The 16,692-nt window shown below is 41.6% G+C and overlaps 1 protein-coding gene across 1 annotated transcript in view; it reads right to left on the reverse strand.

Moving 5' to 3' along the window:
• Nucleotides 1-2,004: 2,004 nt before the first annotated feature.
• Nucleotides 2,005-16,692, reverse strand: part of LOC308275762 (uncharacterized protein) — a gene marked incomplete at both ends in the record, with an annotated part of 129,455 nt that continues 114,767 nt past the window's right edge. Inside the window, 14 exons of the mRNA XM_080714115.1 lie at nt 2,005-2,103; nt 2,213-2,268; nt 3,685-3,764; nt 4,723-4,863; nt 4,994-5,113; nt 5,818-5,912; nt 5,987-6,062; nt 7,040-7,200; nt 10,153-10,244; nt 11,037-11,151; nt 12,056-12,179; nt 14,256-14,347; nt 14,775-14,843; nt 15,193-15,312. Of these exons, the coding sequence (XP_080570241.1) occupies nt 2,005-2,103; nt 2,213-2,268; nt 3,685-3,764; nt 4,723-4,863; nt 4,994-5,113; nt 5,818-5,912; nt 5,987-6,062; nt 7,040-7,200; nt 10,153-10,244; nt 11,037-11,151; nt 12,056-12,179; nt 14,256-14,347; nt 14,775-14,843; nt 15,193-15,312 (1,440 nt within the window). The remainder of the gene's footprint in view (nt 2,104-2,212; nt 2,269-3,684; nt 3,765-4,722; nt 4,864-4,993; nt 5,114-5,817; nt 5,913-5,986; nt 6,063-7,039; nt 7,201-10,152; nt 10,245-11,036; nt 11,152-12,055; nt 12,180-14,255; nt 14,348-14,774; nt 14,844-15,192; nt 15,313-16,692) is intronic.

The raw sequence follows: 16,692 nt of genomic DNA on the forward strand, positions 1-16,692 counted from the left end.
AAAATGCTATATGCATCTTTTGACTAGCTCCCATAATATAACACTTTGATACTTTCTCATTAAAAATGCTTCATTAAAATACTTCCTGAATCCAACAGAATGTATACGGGGTAATTAAATCAAGTCTTAGAAAAAGTCATGCATTATTTAAGGGGTATGCCTTATCATGCAAGGATAATTGTAGATTTTAGTGTTTGTTCACTGTAAGGAACACTTATTCTAGTACCAATATTAATAAAATGAACTATAGTTTTCAGTGTGTTGGTTTGTATTGACTCCTTTGCAACTCATAAAAGTCAAGTGAATCAGTAGGGCCAGTAATAACGTTTTCTTTTTTAAAATAAGAAATCTGAAGCTCTTTTTTTTTTTTTTTCCACAGTACTGAGGATGGAACCCAGGGGTATTATATCTTTGAGCTACACCCCCAGCCCTATTTTTCAGTCTTTTTATTTTTGAGAAAAGGTCTCACTGAGTTGCAAAGGGCCTTGCTAAGTATCTGAGGCTGTCCACGAACTGCGATCCTTTGTTCTCAGCCTCCCGAATGCTGGGATTACAAGCTGTGCGCCCCCATACCCGGCTAAGAAATCTGGAGCTTTTTACTCTAGATTTTATGTGAGTATTTTCACAGGTCTATGGCCATCTGTTATTTCTGTAAACTAAAAAGGTACAGGAAACATTAGACTCAAAGAAAAGATCTTATGCATTGCTGGCTTAAAATATTCAATTAGCTACCAATAATTATAGTAACAAACCAGGTGGCATGTACCTACATCCCCAGTACTTGGGAGGCTGAGACAGGAGGATCACAGATTCAAGATCAGCCTCAGCCACTAAGTCAGACTCAGCCACTTAGCAAGATTGTTTCTAAATAAAAAATAGAAGATTCTGGCAATGTAGCTCAGAGGTAGAATGCCCTGGGGTTCAATCCCCAATACCCTAAAATAAAAATAATAGTAGTAGCAACAACAACAACTCAACAAAATAAGAATATACAAGTTTATTGTATTGATTTTAAGGTGTTTAATGTCACCGGTTGGATAGGTCATAACACAAATAGTAAATTAAGACCAATAAAGTTTTAGTGCTTTGCCTAAGAGTACATTTGTATCATTAAAAATATAAAATCAGAAATACATTCAAATTTATATGTAAAATATTTTTATTTATATGTAAAATATTTGTATTTATATGTAAAATACTAAAAAATGCTCACAAGTTAGTCATTCCAATTCTTATCACAAGTGTTTATCTTGACAGGTTTCAAATTTTCTTCACAGCCATCACAGACAAAAAAACACTTACTCTGCAATCTGAAGTCTGAAGAAAGATAGAAAAGGAGACTGGGTGAATTAAGAACAGGTTAAAAAAATGAAATACTGTGCTTCTGGGTAATCAATTGAGTCCCCTTCCCCTGCATGTTTTTTTTTACACTTTAGCTAATCAAATTGAGAGGGAAATGTTCAATATTTTAAAGTTTGGAGAAAGAAAATTAGTCTTTGTATTGTTTTCAGAAATGTAAACTGTTCTATTGTGAATGCATATTTATTTATTTATTTATTTATTTGGTACTAGGGATCGAACCCAGGGCATTCTACCTCTGAGCTACATCCCCATCCCTATTTTAGTTTTTATTTTTAAAATAGGATCTCACCAAGTTGCTGTTGCTGACCTTGAACCTGCAATCTTCCTGTCTCAGCTCCCAAATAATGGAATTATAGGCGTGCATTCCCATGCCCGGCTTCATGGATGCATTTCTACACTTAATACCTTGTGAAATGGGACGTGGTAGCAGGTATGGTGGCCGTGATGGCCCAACTCCATCTCAGGTGTTAACATTTCTCTCACTGGTTTCACCTACTAGCTCCACCACAAGAGAGATTATTGAGAAAAAAAAAAACATGACACGAGTTTCAAAAGTACTCTGTACCCTCTCTGAGATAAGGCATATTACTGCTTTACAGAACTGTCTCCAAGGGCACAAGCTTGAATTGCTTATCGGCAGCTTTAAGGCTCTTCCTGCGGGAGGAGTTTCCACTTCACTGAGGGGTCAAGTTCATCATCAAAATCATCCAGCTCCTGCTCCTTGGAGAGCTCCAGGAAAACCTGAAAGGGAGAGAAAAAGAGTAAAAGGAGAGGGTGGCCTCTGCCTTGTTTGTACACGTTTATGCTCTTATATTCCACAAATGATATAAAATCATGAAAACAGACCCACCTGCTCCAGTGTGGACTGCGAGAGGCTGTACTCCTCCAAGTCAAAGTTCTGTTTAACTGCATAGGGATGAATATACATTAGGGGTTTATGAGGGTCGTTTTTTGTTTGGTTTGGTTTTTATTCACAGAATTCTACAAAGTCATATACAAAGTAATCCCACCAGTACTTGGGAGGCTGAGACAGGAGGACCGCAGGTTCATGGACAGCCTCAGCTACTTAGCAAGGCTCTCAGCAACTTAGAAAGACCCTGTTTATAAAAAAAAAAAAAAAAGGGGGGCGGGGAGCTGGGGGCAGAGCTCAAAGATAGAATGCCCCTAGGTTTTCTGGGCGTGGTGGCACAGGCTTATAATCCCAGCATTTTGGGAGACTGAGATAGGAGGATCACGGTTCTCAGACAGCCTCAGCTACTTAGTGAGGCCCTCGGCAAATTAGTGAGACCCTGTTTCAAAATAAAGAATAAAAAAATAGGGCAGGGGGTGTAGCTCGGAGGTTGACTGCCCCTGGGTTCCATCCCCAGACCCGCAAAATAAATAAGTAAATAAATAAATAAATAAATAAAAGAATACCCCTGGGTTCACTCTTCAGTCACACACACACACACACACACACACACACACACACACACACACACACACACATCATGTAAATCGATCTTAACATATAAAACAGAAGGTGTTCTGTATGTAATTTTGTGTTTATTCTTGGTCTAAAAGTGGAAAAGCAAATGCACCCTGTAGTCGTATAACAGGAAGGAAATAACTGTTGAGTTTCCTTGGAGATTGTGGCAGAGGCATCACTAGAAGGAAAACAGTTTAAGAGGATCCAGAACACCCGGGCAGGACAAGCTAAGCGATGGCTCCCTCTGCGTCCACGTGCCCCTCTGCACATATGCTCACTCTTCTCCACCCCAGGGGCTGACATTGAGATGGCTCCGGCGGGCTCTCAATGGAAAGCCTGTAGGAAGGCCAGACGAGAGGGGAGTCCATGGCATGAATTCTTTCACTAAGTGTGTCCTTGGTTGAAGGTCACTTTTTCTCAAGGTGGTAGAGTCTGTGGGACTCTACTCCCGGGTTCCAGTCATGCTCATGGGTCTCAGCCTGCTGACAGGCCTGCTGGTTCTAACCTTCAGATACAGCCCTGTGATTGCACTCCTGCACAGGAGGCCCTGGTGTCCTATTACTGCCTTGATGATCAAGCCAAGCTTGGCTTCATGTTCTCTCTTCTCTCTTCCTCTTTTACTCTGCTTTGGAGAGGCCCAACACATCAGCTTATAGATTCAGGAGGAAATTGAAAAAGAAAAGAGATCGATCGATTCAACCGATGCTGCTGATGCCAGCTTCCAACCCATGATCCTCCTTTCTGGAATTACAGTACTGGGCTATAACCATATCGGACTATTTATGTTTTTTTTTTTTTTTTTTTTACCCTGATTTGGATTTTTTTTCTGTTCTCATTTATAAACAGTCACTTACCTATCTCCAATTTGAAGAAAGCCTGTGATAAAGGTCGCACATCCTCAACAGGAAGCTTGTAGACCATTAGGGAGGAGAACCTGCAAGGGAAGAGTGAGGCTGAGCTCCAGGTGTCACTCTCTCAACCTCTGATGGACGTACATCTGAGAACCAGTGGCAGTCTCATCAACAACGTGTTGAAATATACATAACCGGACTGGCCTTGGTGACTGCCAAAGAGCAAATGTTATTTGATCACCAAGATGTTGGTCTACTGAGAGGAGCACTGGGAGGCAGGAGAAGACGTCGACAGTGCCTATGCCTTAGGAAATAAAGAAACAAGATTCCCTTTCTTTCTTCTCAGTGAAAAGAGGGGAGCATTTAAGTAAAATGAGCTAGGTTAGCTGGGTATAATAGCACACACCTATAATCCCAGTACTTGGGAGGCAGAGATAGGAGGATTACAGGTTCTCGGCCAGCCTCAGCAGCTTGGTGAGGTATTCCGCAACTTAGTGAGACTCTTTTAAAATAGAAAATAAAATAGGGCTGGGGGGTTTATCTCAGAGGTAGGACAACCCTAGGCTCATCCCCAGTACTTAGAAAAAGAACTAGGTTCAACTCAAACATCTGCCACTAGTTATTTGGTATTACCTAAACTGCCTAGGCGGTTAGTGCCATTAGTTATTAATAAAGATGTTAAGAGACACTCTTTATTGATCTTCAACTGAGGCCTGGTATTGCAGCATGGACTGGATACAGGGGACCTCCTTTAACAGAGAATCATGTTACCCACCTGATAACCTAAACACACACCTACATTGGTACCTGGAACACTAGAGACCCTACAAATGCTAATTCCCTCACAAGATCCAGCCTCCAAATCGGGAATTCATTGTCTTATTTTTCACCTGCGGCAGCCTTTGTAACAGAGCCTTTCTCCAGAAATCACTCACAATTACTGTTGAGCATTTTTTAAAAGGAAAAAACAAAGTTTTGATATCTCATGACTATAATAGAAAAACCAACTGAAGACCAAGATGAAACAACACTTACACGTACCTTTCCTGCCGAGCAGCCTGTGGGAAGAGCTTCAGGATCTCTGTGTGGAGAGGCTCCACCTGTGCCGGGCACTTCAGCTTCATCTCCAGGAGGTAATCTTTGCCGAATTTGCTTTTCAGGTGTTGAATGGAACCTATACACCTGGAGGTGGGAGGAGGCCAGCTTGACTGAGGAGCCAGTGAGCAGCTGATGAAGCTCCTCGCCTTAGGGAGCACTCTTCCGGCAGAGCCTGTAGCCTGGGGGCAGAGTTCAGGCCAAGGCAAGCGCTCACCTCAGCCTTCCTGACACCATGATGGCCACCCGGTCGCACACAGCCTCCGCCTCTGCCATGTAATGTGTGGTCAGGAGGGCGCCTCGCTCCGTGTTTCTAACGGTGGCCCGGATCGCCTGCCTAGAGTTAGACCAAGAGAAAATGCTAAGTAAAGAAAATGCTCGAGATATTGTAGAAAGTTTGTTTTTTTTTTTTCTAAAGAAGTTTCCTTTGGCACACCTATGAGACAAGTAGTAAATTCAGCCTAGACTCAAACAAGGATTCCTCTAGTCATGACAGGCATGGAAATAACCAATGTATTGGTTAGAGAATATAATTTAGAAATGGTTTGGACTGGACATAGAGAATGATATGGGGGAAAAGCAAGTGAAAACTTACTAAAATACATGATAATCATCACATATACCGCCAATGTTTTAAAAAAAATGACAGATTTTAGAAATTTCCTAAAATAATTCTAGAATAAATTGAAGACCTGAAATGTTTTTTTTATCCTCTATACAAATTGTATTTTTGTGATGTTGCAGGAAGATTTCAAGATGAATAATTGATTGATTGGGCTAAGTATGCACCCCAGGCATACCCAGAAGATCTAAGAGGAAAACAAAGTTCTCAGAGGGTATATGAAAAGTTGAAAGTTTGTATGTTTTTCTCTCAATAGAAACTGGTGATTGTGAGGTGAATGCAGATGTTTCCCCCTCTTCATCTTGGGTATCCTGACAGTGGATGAGTGTGTCTTTCATGTTCTAAGGGAACCAGGACTTTGCAGGGAGTTGTTCCAGGATTCGTGGATCCAGAGGGGGCTCCTCCTGAGCGCGTCTCACCACAGGTGCTGCTGTCCCTCCGGGTCCATGCCAGTAGACGGCTCATCCAGGAGCACTGCTGATGGGTTCCCCAAAATGCTCAGCAAGAAGCACAGCTGGAAGGAGAGGGATAGCCCGTTGGACAACGGTCTGTGGGGTGCCCAGGGGACCTCGAGCTCCACCCCTATACCTTTCTCTTTATTCCCTCCGACAAGGTCTTCACAGGCGCCTTCAGCTGGTCCTGTAGCCTCAGAGCATCCGCCAACCTGGAGGAGACAAAGTGAGTCCATCGTCATTACCTGGCAAGTGCTGGGGAGATCAAGCAAATCAGAACAGACGCTCTAGTGGGGAAACATGTAAGAGTCATCAGAGTAGTCATAGCTCTGGATCCGCCTGGGATAATGCTCTGGATTAGCTAGATTTTGTCTCCCGAGGATTTGTGTCTTGTATGCTTGGCCCCTAGTGTGATGTTAGGAGGTGTTGTGGACCTTTAAGAGGTGGGGCTTAGTGGAAGGTTCCTAGGTCATTTGGGTGTGTGCCTTCAGAACATCTCTCTTTGGTTTCCTGTCTGGCCTTGTGATCACACCTTACCCACTGTTAGACCCTCACCAGAGGCTAAACCAATGGGTTTGTTCAATCTTGGATATTTGGCCTCCAATTCTATAAGCTACATACACTTCTTTTCTTCAAAAATTGCCAGCCTCATGCGTTTCATCATAGTAAGATAAAACTAGCAAAAGCAGACTCTTTATGACCCATTCATGGTCATTCCATTCATTTTCAATGATTTCTTTCCTTTTTAATTTGTTTTAATTTGTGTGTGTGTGTGTGTGTGTGTGTGTGTGTGTGTGTGTGTGTGCATGTGGTACTAAGGATTGAACCTCAGGAGCATTGTACCTCTGAGCTAAACCCCTAGCCCTATTTTATTTTTATTTGAAAGATGGCATCACTAGGTAAGCACACACTGCTGACCTGGAGCCTATGATCTTCCTGTCTCAGCCTCCTAAGTACTGGGATTACAAATGTTTGTCAACACACCTGGCTAAGTTCTTTCTATATTATTAATAATCAGTAATTTTTTAAAAATTAAAGTAACAGAAAACAACAATTCTGAACTGGGTTCTAGATGGCCAAGTCTTCTCCCACCGGCAAAGAGTCCTTCGTTGGAACCCCCTTCTTTGATTCTGTGTGAATATCACCAGTATCGCATCTCCCAGTAGAGAATGGCATGGCTTCCTGGTACCGTGCAATGGCGGCCGCGGCGTCTCTTTTCTTCAGCCCTTTCAGGGCGGCGTACACCTCCAGGTGTTCCCTCACGGTCAGGCTGGGCCAGAGCACATTTTCCTGAGGGCAATACCCCAGGAAGCCCGGGGAGTCCCCTTCACTGCTCCCTTTCAAAATCACCTGCACAAAAAGAGTTTGTTCTCAGGTTCTGTCCAAAATTCTGCGTGCCTATCGCACAAGTCTACACTCCAATGCGGTTCCTTTCACACACGTGGCACTGGGAGAGTACAAGTAAGTAACCACTTAGCTCTGGGAAAAGTAGATGACAAGACACTCTATTAATGAAAAGACAAATCTTGTGCACTGTTGTATCCTTCCATTATAGCTTAGGCTTTATTACTAATTCCATCACCATAGTTGAGTTCAATGTTGCTTCTTTGGTTTCTCATTTGTTTACTTCATTAATTGATCCAAACATTCAAAAGAACAGATGTGGTTTAAGGAGTCTGTCTCCCCAGTGATATCTATGATCATAGTATCTATCTCACAATAAGGCAGTGGCTTTATGTTTTTGGTACTGGAGGTTAAACCTAGGGCTCTTCTACCTCTGAGCTAAAACCCTAGCAAAGTCTTTAAATTTTTGTTTGAAACAGGGTTTTGCTAGGTTGCTGTGAGTCTCATGATTGCAGAGACTGGTCTCAAACCTGAGATTCTCCTGTCTCAGCCTCCCAAATACTGGGATTACAGGTGTGTGCCACCATGCCAGGCTAAGGAAGTGGTTTTACACTGAGATAATTCTCCCCTCCTCCTAGGGTACATTTTTTTTATGTACTGGGCATTGAATCCAGAGGAGCTTTACTGTTGATCTATAGCCCCAGCACATTAATTAATTAGTTTGCTTGTTTATTTTGAGACAAGTTCTCACTAAGTCACAGAAGCTGGTCTAGAACTTACAGCCTTCCTGCCTCAGCCTACCAAATATCCAGGGCACATCTGGAACGTTTGAAGATGTATGTGAGCATCCTAATCTGAGTGTCTATCTGTGGTGGGAAAGTGCTACTGGCCTCTAGTAGGTAGAGGCCAAGGATGCTGCTAAGCATCGTACTATGCACAAACATTTAATCGTCCAAAAGGTCACTTGTCTAAGGTTAAGAAGCCCTGAATGAAGTTATATGTAAAAAGCCTTTGGTACTATGTCTGGCACAGAGGGACCAATAGATGGAGACTGGGATCTGCCTCCAGAATCCAAGCCCTCTGCCTTGATGTTATCTTGTCTCTCCCAGTATAAAAGCCAGTATAAAAGAAGAGAAATAACTTTGCCTTACAGAGCTTTCATTCAAATATATGGAAGGAAACACCTAAGCAGACTAATTAAAGCCTCTACTTAATGCTTCCAAGGAAACAGTATGATATGGAGACTAATAATAACATGAAGGATAATATGGAGGCTTGAATTTAGCAAAGAGTCAGGAAAAGACCTTCTGGGGAAGTAGACTTTAACGTGATAAGACAAAGATGAGCAAACAGGTACAGAGGTGAAGGTAGGGCATCCTAGCTCCAAAGATATTCAACCCAAAGATCCTACAGGGGGAGGCGGCCAAAGGCCAGTCCAGCAAGGGGTAGAGGGTGTGAGGCAGTGGACAGAGCCCACTCATGCTGTGACCTTTTGCAGCCATGGCAAAGATTTGGGATCAATTCCACTTAAGGTTGGCATGACCTCATTTGCATTTTTTTTTTTTTTTTGGCGGCACTGGAGAGTAAACCCAGGGGCATTATTCTACTTTCAAAATATACCCTCAAAGCCTATTTTTTTTTTTTTGAGACAGAGTTTCACTAAGTTGCTGAGGGTCTTCCTATATTGCTGAGGCTGTCTTCAAATCTTTGATCCTCCTATTTCAGCCTCCCAGGTATTGGGATTACAGGCCTGTGTCGCCACACCCAACTCATTTGCATTTTTAAGAAAGGCTCTGGCCTCAGTGTGAGGTCAGAGTGGCCATGAAAAGTCAATTTAGAAAATGTCTGTAGCCGTCAACGCCATCCGCCATGTGCAACTTTCCTTTGCCAACTCTTACTCTAACTTCAACCTCATGCCAATGGTCAAGAGCATTTTCCCTCCCAAGCTGTAGCCCTTTAGTCTCTGCCCATCCTTTTATCCACCTTGGCCTTGACAAGTGGAATTCTCATATTATTCTGCTTTGAGGTTTGTAATTTAGACAATTATTAAGTTTTTTCATAACTACAATCGATGCCTACTATCTTAATAAATCCCAAACCTTTCAGACCAGCATCTCAGCGGGCTGCAGGAACTTCAGCGTCTGTGATACTACTTTCTGCTGCATAGCTTCTCAAACCATTACATCTACTGGGCCAGAAAGTGTCTTCATAATTACAAGAAGGCTTCTGTTGTATAAGGCTCTGTAAGGACTTATAAAATCCTACTTGCCAATAGACTCATCATGACACAAGTCACAGAGATTTCCTCTTTTTTTTTTTTTTTTTTTTTTTTTTTGATGGTACTGGGGTTCCTGGAAGCCCTTCTACCTCCGGGCTACACTCCCAGACCTATTTTATATATCTATTTTTACATTTTTATTTGGAAACAGGGTCTCCTAAGCCAGCGCGCATGCGCGGCTGGCTTCGAACCTGCGCGATCCTCCTGTCTCTGCCTCCCAAGCGCGGGGATTACACGCGTGCGCCACCACGCCCGGCTAGAGATTTCTAATTACAGCATGTAATGAGAGAACAGTAGCTGAATATGAAGATCATGACCATAGCCATGGTAGCAGGACTTGTCATTATTCTAAAAGAAATTTCAGATGTGATGCTCGTTAAGAGAATTCTATTTAACAAGTACTTGGGCTCGATATATCAGCAAAGATCTCTGATCTCAAAAGATATGCATTTCCATTCATGTCTCTAATGTTTACTCAGCAAAGGGCACAAGGCACAGTAATAAATAATATTAGCCCTTCTTTTCAGAATTGAGGAAAACATCTAAATTAGTCGCCTTTCTCTTTTGTAAACATCACACTCATTAAGAATCATCTATATGTTTTAAGAACACCAGCAATATTCACTGTAAAACGTTTGTTCTACACAGCCTTCCTGGTGGTATTTCAACTGCTTACAGACCTGCCCCGCAGTTGGTTTTGTGTCTCCGGTGATCATGTTGATCGTTGTACTTTTTCCAGCTCCATTGTGTCCTAAAAGCCCTATGACTTCACCTGGAAGAAACATGTATGCTCAGAAATATGCAAAGGAGTACAATAAAAATAAAAGCCAATACCACTAGAGGACTCTGTGTCAAACACTATGTGAAATGTGCTGTGTCCACTCATTTATTCTACACACACACACACACACACACACACACACACACACACTGATACTATTACAAGCCTCATTTTAAAGGTGAGGAAGCTAAGATTTCAAAAGCACAAATAACTTGTCCAAGGTCATAAGTAACTTACACCCAGAGAGAGGCCAAGGTAGAATTGGAAACACATTTTGATTTTAAGTTCGGGGCACGTAACCAACACTTCCGTAACACAGGCTATTTGTCAAGAATGGAGAATACACTGGTGTGCATCCGTCGGTCCCTATCCATTGTGAAATTATGCTACTTGAAAATCCGTACTGGGCTGGAGGCGCAGCTCAGTGGTAGAGCGCTTGCCTGGCATGTGCGAGGAATCTGTGTTCATCCCCGGTGCCACAAAAATAAATAAACAAATAAAGGCATTTTTTGAAAATAAACTAAATCTTTTTCACAGAAATATTGCCCCTTGTTGTTGTTTGTTTGTGTGTTTGTTTTAACAGAGCAGACATAACTGTCTTCCAAAGCAGAGGGAAGCTTGGTCCTAACTCTAAGCGAAGCTTGCGGGCATGACAGAGCTGGCGAGCTGTCTGCCCTTCCTGTTCAGCTGTTCTCGGGCCAGGTTCAGACACTCATTTTCCCCTTAGATCCATCCAACCTTCTGGGTGGAGGTTGCTCTACTCACAGAACTGCTGCCACCAACCTTTCTTAACGCAGAAAGACACATTTCTTGTAGCAACCTTTTTCTTCTGTTTGGAAAAGCAAGTCTTTTTGCCTCTATATTCCTTCCGCAGACAGCTGGCGATGATGACTGGCCTCTGTAAAGACAAGCCGATGACAAAAGGCCATCGTGCTCACCTTGAGAGGAGAGGATGCTGGACACAGCTCCCTCCAAACCTTTCCCCATGCAAAACCATGCATTAAACCAGTCCCTTAGCTAGAAACTGCCGTGTCCAAGCGAACTGTCCTGAAGCTATCTTCCTGCAAGAAAGGAGCATTTGCAAAGGGTCCCGTGATGTGTGCTTACAACAGGCTTGTTGAGCCCCACACAAGCACGTATACACCTCAGCGGACGGTCTCTCAGGATTGCTTACAGTAAGCTTGACTTGGGTTATAAAACTACCCAAGTCTTACTTAGTTTTGTAAAGATCCCCCAAATAAATTGACAAGCTCATGTGCTGTGTGTGTGTGTGTGTGTGTGTGTGTGTTCATACATGCATGCATTTATTCTCATTGCTGTCTTAGCTTTGTGGGCCTTGCCAAACTACTAAAGTCAAGTAACAAAACACATAAATGAGGATGAAAGAGCATTAAGTATTTTTAAAAAATTAGGCTGACAACATTGCTTTTGTTATCTGACAGGCAAAATAATAATAATAATAATAATAATAATAATAATAAAGTATTATATATAATATATAATTAACATATATGTTATTTATTTTATTTTATTATTCATTATTATTATATTTTTTATTATTTTGTGGTACTGGGGATTAAGCCCAGGGGCATTCCACCTCTGAGCTAGACCCCCAGCCCTATTTTTAAATTTTGAGACACAGTCTCACTAAGTTGCTGAAAACCTCACTAAACTGCTGAGGCTGGTCTCTACCCCAGGATCCTCCTGCCTCATCTTCCCAAGTACTGGGATTAATTATAGTCATGTGCCACCACACCCAGCCGTCCAAATTATTTGGTGGAGAATATATTTGTAGAGTCTACCTCATCCGCATCTGGCAGAATCACAGCATTTGCTGTTCTTGTTCTTTCCATCTTAATATCTTCATCTTCTCCTTCAGGAGGGTCTTCTGGGTTTGGAGAAACATCGCTGTTTCTTGGGGAAATTCTAAACCAAAATGGCGTGATAATGATGGGTTTTCAGTTAGAAAAACAGCAAAAATAATGAGTTCTCTCTCTCTTTGCTTTCAGTTATTCAAAGAGAATAATTGAACACGGTATCATTTCTAATCATCTGTCCCTCAAAAAGCCCGCTTTCCACCAATATTTCCACCAATAAATCAAAAGATGCTACTCATATATCATCTTTGCATTTTACCTAAGTTTAATTCTCTCTCCTTGTTGGCAATGAATCATTCCCCCACCCACCCACACACACTTGATAATGAGTACATACTAAGAATTTTAAAGCAGGGTTTCAGGAGAGAAGAAATCTAGAAACTGTAAATTTTTTCCTTTTCTGGTACTGGGGATTGAGCCCAAGAGTGTTTTACCTTCAAGCTACATCATAACCATTTTTATTTTTTGAGACAGGGTCTTACAAAGTCACTGAGTCGGGCCTTCAACTTGTGATCCTCTCGTCCCATATACACCGTGATTGGAGCTGCATGCCACCATGTCCAGTTTACAAACTGTAATTTTGTGTGCATGGGCAGGGAGCTACTGGGGATTGAGCTAGGGGCATTCCATCTCTGATCAACACCCCCAGTCCTATTTTACTCTTTACTTAGGAACAGGACCTCACTGAGTTGTAGAAGGCCTAACTTGCTGAGGCTAGCCACGAGTTTGCCATCCTCCTGCCTCAGCCTCCAAGTACTAGGATTACAAGCATGCACCATCACATTTGGCTTAGAACCTGTAATTTTGATGCACCTATTTTGGAATTCTAAAGGCTTTGGGAAAAAAAACAACAAGTCAGGGATGTGTCCCAGAAAATATGAGACAGGTAACCACCTGCCACTGTCCGCTCTGTCACAGAGCATTGTTAGCCTTTGGGGCCAAGGGTCCCAGTCACTCTCTCCTCAGTGCTACCATCCCACGACTTAGTCCTGCTGATCCTGACATCTCTTCCTCAGGCCACCACAAAGTGCTGCCATCAGTTGGCTTCCCAAAATACAGTGTCATCTTGTCACTCTTCTACTTGGCCACCAACGTCTGATGTGAGCTTGGTTTACATTGTGGGGAAGGCCAGGTGTTCAAGACACACCAGAGTCTTGGTTTCCCAATTTGTCAGACCGCCTTTGTACTTTTCTGTCTCAATATCTCACTTATGTTTCCTGTTCCATTGTCCTCCAGCACAAGGTTTAAAGTGTGTTCCAGCCATTTCCTCCCATCTACAAGAAGAGGGCATGTATCTCAACCTTCGTCTTCTGCCTCACACAATATTTCCGTCTGGGATTGGCTACATTTTTTCAATTGCTTATCTATACTCGCCCATTGTTTTAAAGATGCTACCTTGCCAGGCGCGGTGGCACACAGTTGTAATCCTAATACTAGGGACGCTGAGACGGGAGGATCGCAGAGTTGAGAACAGCCTCAGCAAAGAGTGAGACTCTCGTCGACCTCCTGAGACTCTGTTTCAAAATAAAAATAAAGCCAGGTTGGTGGCACATGCTTGTAATCCCAGAACCTGGGAGGCTGGGGCAGGAGGATCAAGGTTCGTAGACAGCTATTTAGTGAAGCCTTCTTAAACTTAGTGAGACCTTGTTTCAAAATAAAGAATAACAAATACTGGGGGTGTAGCTCAGAAGTAGATGTCCCTGAGTTGCACCCCCAATACCGCAAAAGAATAAAAAACAACAACAAAAGTAAATAAATAAAATAGGGCTGGGAGTGTAGCTCGGAGGTAGAAAGCCCCTGGGTTCAGTTTCAGTATGAATAAATAAATAAATAAATAAATAAATAAATAAATAAATATTCTACCTCTTGCATATAACTTTCTTCAAAGGTGCCATTGAAAGCATAGTCTTGTCTAATTTTTCACTGTTTCCTATGTGCTAGCGTAGATTCTCTCACTAGACGGTAAACTCGGTAAATTACCATAAGTTAAAATAATTTTGTATATGTCATGGTGTCTTTAAAAATAATACTGGACAGTACTTTTTTATTTAATTGATTTAGCCTTATTAAACGTCTTTAAACAATACTAACATAAAACATGAAATTGTATTTGAATTTTCTCAACCTGAACACAGGGTCCCTTCTCATTGATTTCTTCCTAAACGTCCTTTCAAGGCATCGAAGAACAAACAGGAAAATGAAAAAATGGAGGTAGGGCTAGGAGAAAAGAAAAACAATCAAAATTGGTGTCATAAAAAATGACTTCAATACTAAAATTGATTAAAAGGCATTCATGAGGCTGAAAGAGAAAATATTTAACATTTTATGAAACTCTCAAAGTTAGACTCTCTGCTGTTTAAAAGCAAATATAACATACAGTGGTAGTAAGTTGATACCAGAATTACTCATGCTTTTAGAGTTTAAATATCACACTTATTAGTAGATGACCATTGTAATGACGATGCTTCCAACTGGAATAATCATTGTGTGTGTGTGTGTGTGTGTGTGTGTGTGTGTGTGTCTGTGTGTGTTTCTTCTTATGCCTCACATGCCCAAACCATTTTATTTGCTGCAATTCAGTCTCAAATCACACAAAGGTCATGTTCCCTTAGGTAAGGAAGCTGAAGAAGAGATGTCTTCTTACTATTAGTAATGCCAGAAATAGTATTTGAGGTTCTGAAGCCTCTGGAGAATCCATAGAATCATAAGATACCTGTAAAATGAGGAGAAAGTATATCTCAATGGATAATCTTCTGTTCACAAATAGGATACATGAATGCCCCTTAAATGGCCTTGCCGCCATTCCTCCAGATTCTCTCTTGTGCATTAAGCCAAAGTTGATTTCAGGTATTCCTTGCTTCCAAGGTGTCTCAAAGAACCATCAGCCTGAGCAGCTTTTCGACGTGACCCTGGAGCTCTGGGCAAGCCTACCCTAAACCCCAACTTTATCTTTCTCTTCTTCCTGCTTCTCCCCTCTCTTCTTCCCCCATCCCAAGCAAATTCAAGGCTTTCTCCAATCGCCATGCATTTCGTGATCCCAGCCCAGGAGTGAAATGACTTACCTCAGTATAAATGAATAGAGAACCAATCATCGTGAAAGGTGGTATAAACATGGTGCACAAAAGTAGCGCAAGGAATCTGTATTCATTAAGATCGTTGGCAACTATCGAGAAGATGGTGACCTAAATTAAAGCACAACTCTGTATCACTCAGGTTTAATTACTTCAATTACAGAATGTTTTCCAAGAGAGTAGGAATTTTCATCTCAGAAATATTATTTTTTTATGGTACTAGGGGTGGAACCCAAGGGCTTTCTACCTCTGGGTTATACTCCCAGCCCTATTTTATATTTTATTTGGAAACCGGGTCTCACTAAGTTGCTGAGAGCCTCACTAAGTAGCTGAGGCTGGCTTCCAACCTGCACTATCCTCCTGTCTCGGCCTCCCAGATGCTGGGATTATAAGTATGCGCCACCACGCCCGGCTCATGAATATTATTTTTGATTTTTATCTCACTCTCCAAGCCAGTTTGCCATCACGATTTTTTGTGTGTGTCACAAGATTAAATCACAAATCTCTTGGACTGAGTATGAATTTTTTAATAGATATAAGAGTACTTCTCAAACCTGATGTGAAGACAAATCAACTGGGGTTCTTGCTATAAAATTCATACTTTGATTATAGGAGTTATATATTTTCTATATTTTTCTTTTTTAATTTCAAAAGAGGCCATAGATATATTTTAAAATTTAATCATGTTAGGTATTCATTTTCATAATATTTCTTAAGAAATATTATGCAAGAGTTCACAATTTTGCCCTAAAAATGTGTTGTTTTCCATTTTTGTTTCTATTAATGATGATAGACATTAACACCTCTATGTTGACAGCTTTATTCTTAAAGGAAAAATTCCTAAAGGAGTGATTTTGTGCTAAAATGTAGGTAAACTTAAAACATCAACAGCTATAAGCCCTCTTTTCCAAAAGCATGGCGACAATCTGTTCTCCTAAAGCCATGAGCTGGCATGTGCATTAAGCAACATCGTGTGGCTGATATAAGTGGATAATTTTATAGTTGTATCATTTCCTATCGCATTTGCCATTGATTTTTTATTAACCTGCCATTCCTGTGTTGATATTTTCCTATGTGCTGGGCATTTTCAGCAATTGTCTGATGTATTTGAGGAAGAAAGTAAAGTTGGAATGGGAGATTCAGCACTTCTTGGGTCCTAGCAATGTTTTGTTTTTGATGTGTCCGATGGGTTTGTGGAAGCACTTTGCATTTTTTATTATTAAAAAGATGTCTACTTTTACAAAGGCAAGTGATACTTTTCAATTAAATTTTAGTTTTTAAAACCTTTTGGTAATTATGCTGAGAGTAATTTATAGGAGGCAAAAGCAGAAACAAGAGAGACTAGTTGCAGGTCCGTCGCAATATCCCAGGTGAGACACCTGAGTCGTCTGAAGCCAAGGGAAGACAGGGAAGAAGGGACACCCGGCCAGGCTGGGGACCCTGCGCACGGATCCAGCATGGGAGGAGACAGAGACAGAGGAAACCAGGATT

This window comes from Muscardinus avellanarius (genome assembly GCF_963383645.1).
Source record: "Muscardinus avellanarius genome assembly, chromosome: 16".
Classification (NCBI taxonomy): Eukaryota; Metazoa; Chordata; class Mammalia; order Rodentia; family Gliridae; genus Muscardinus; species Muscardinus avellanarius.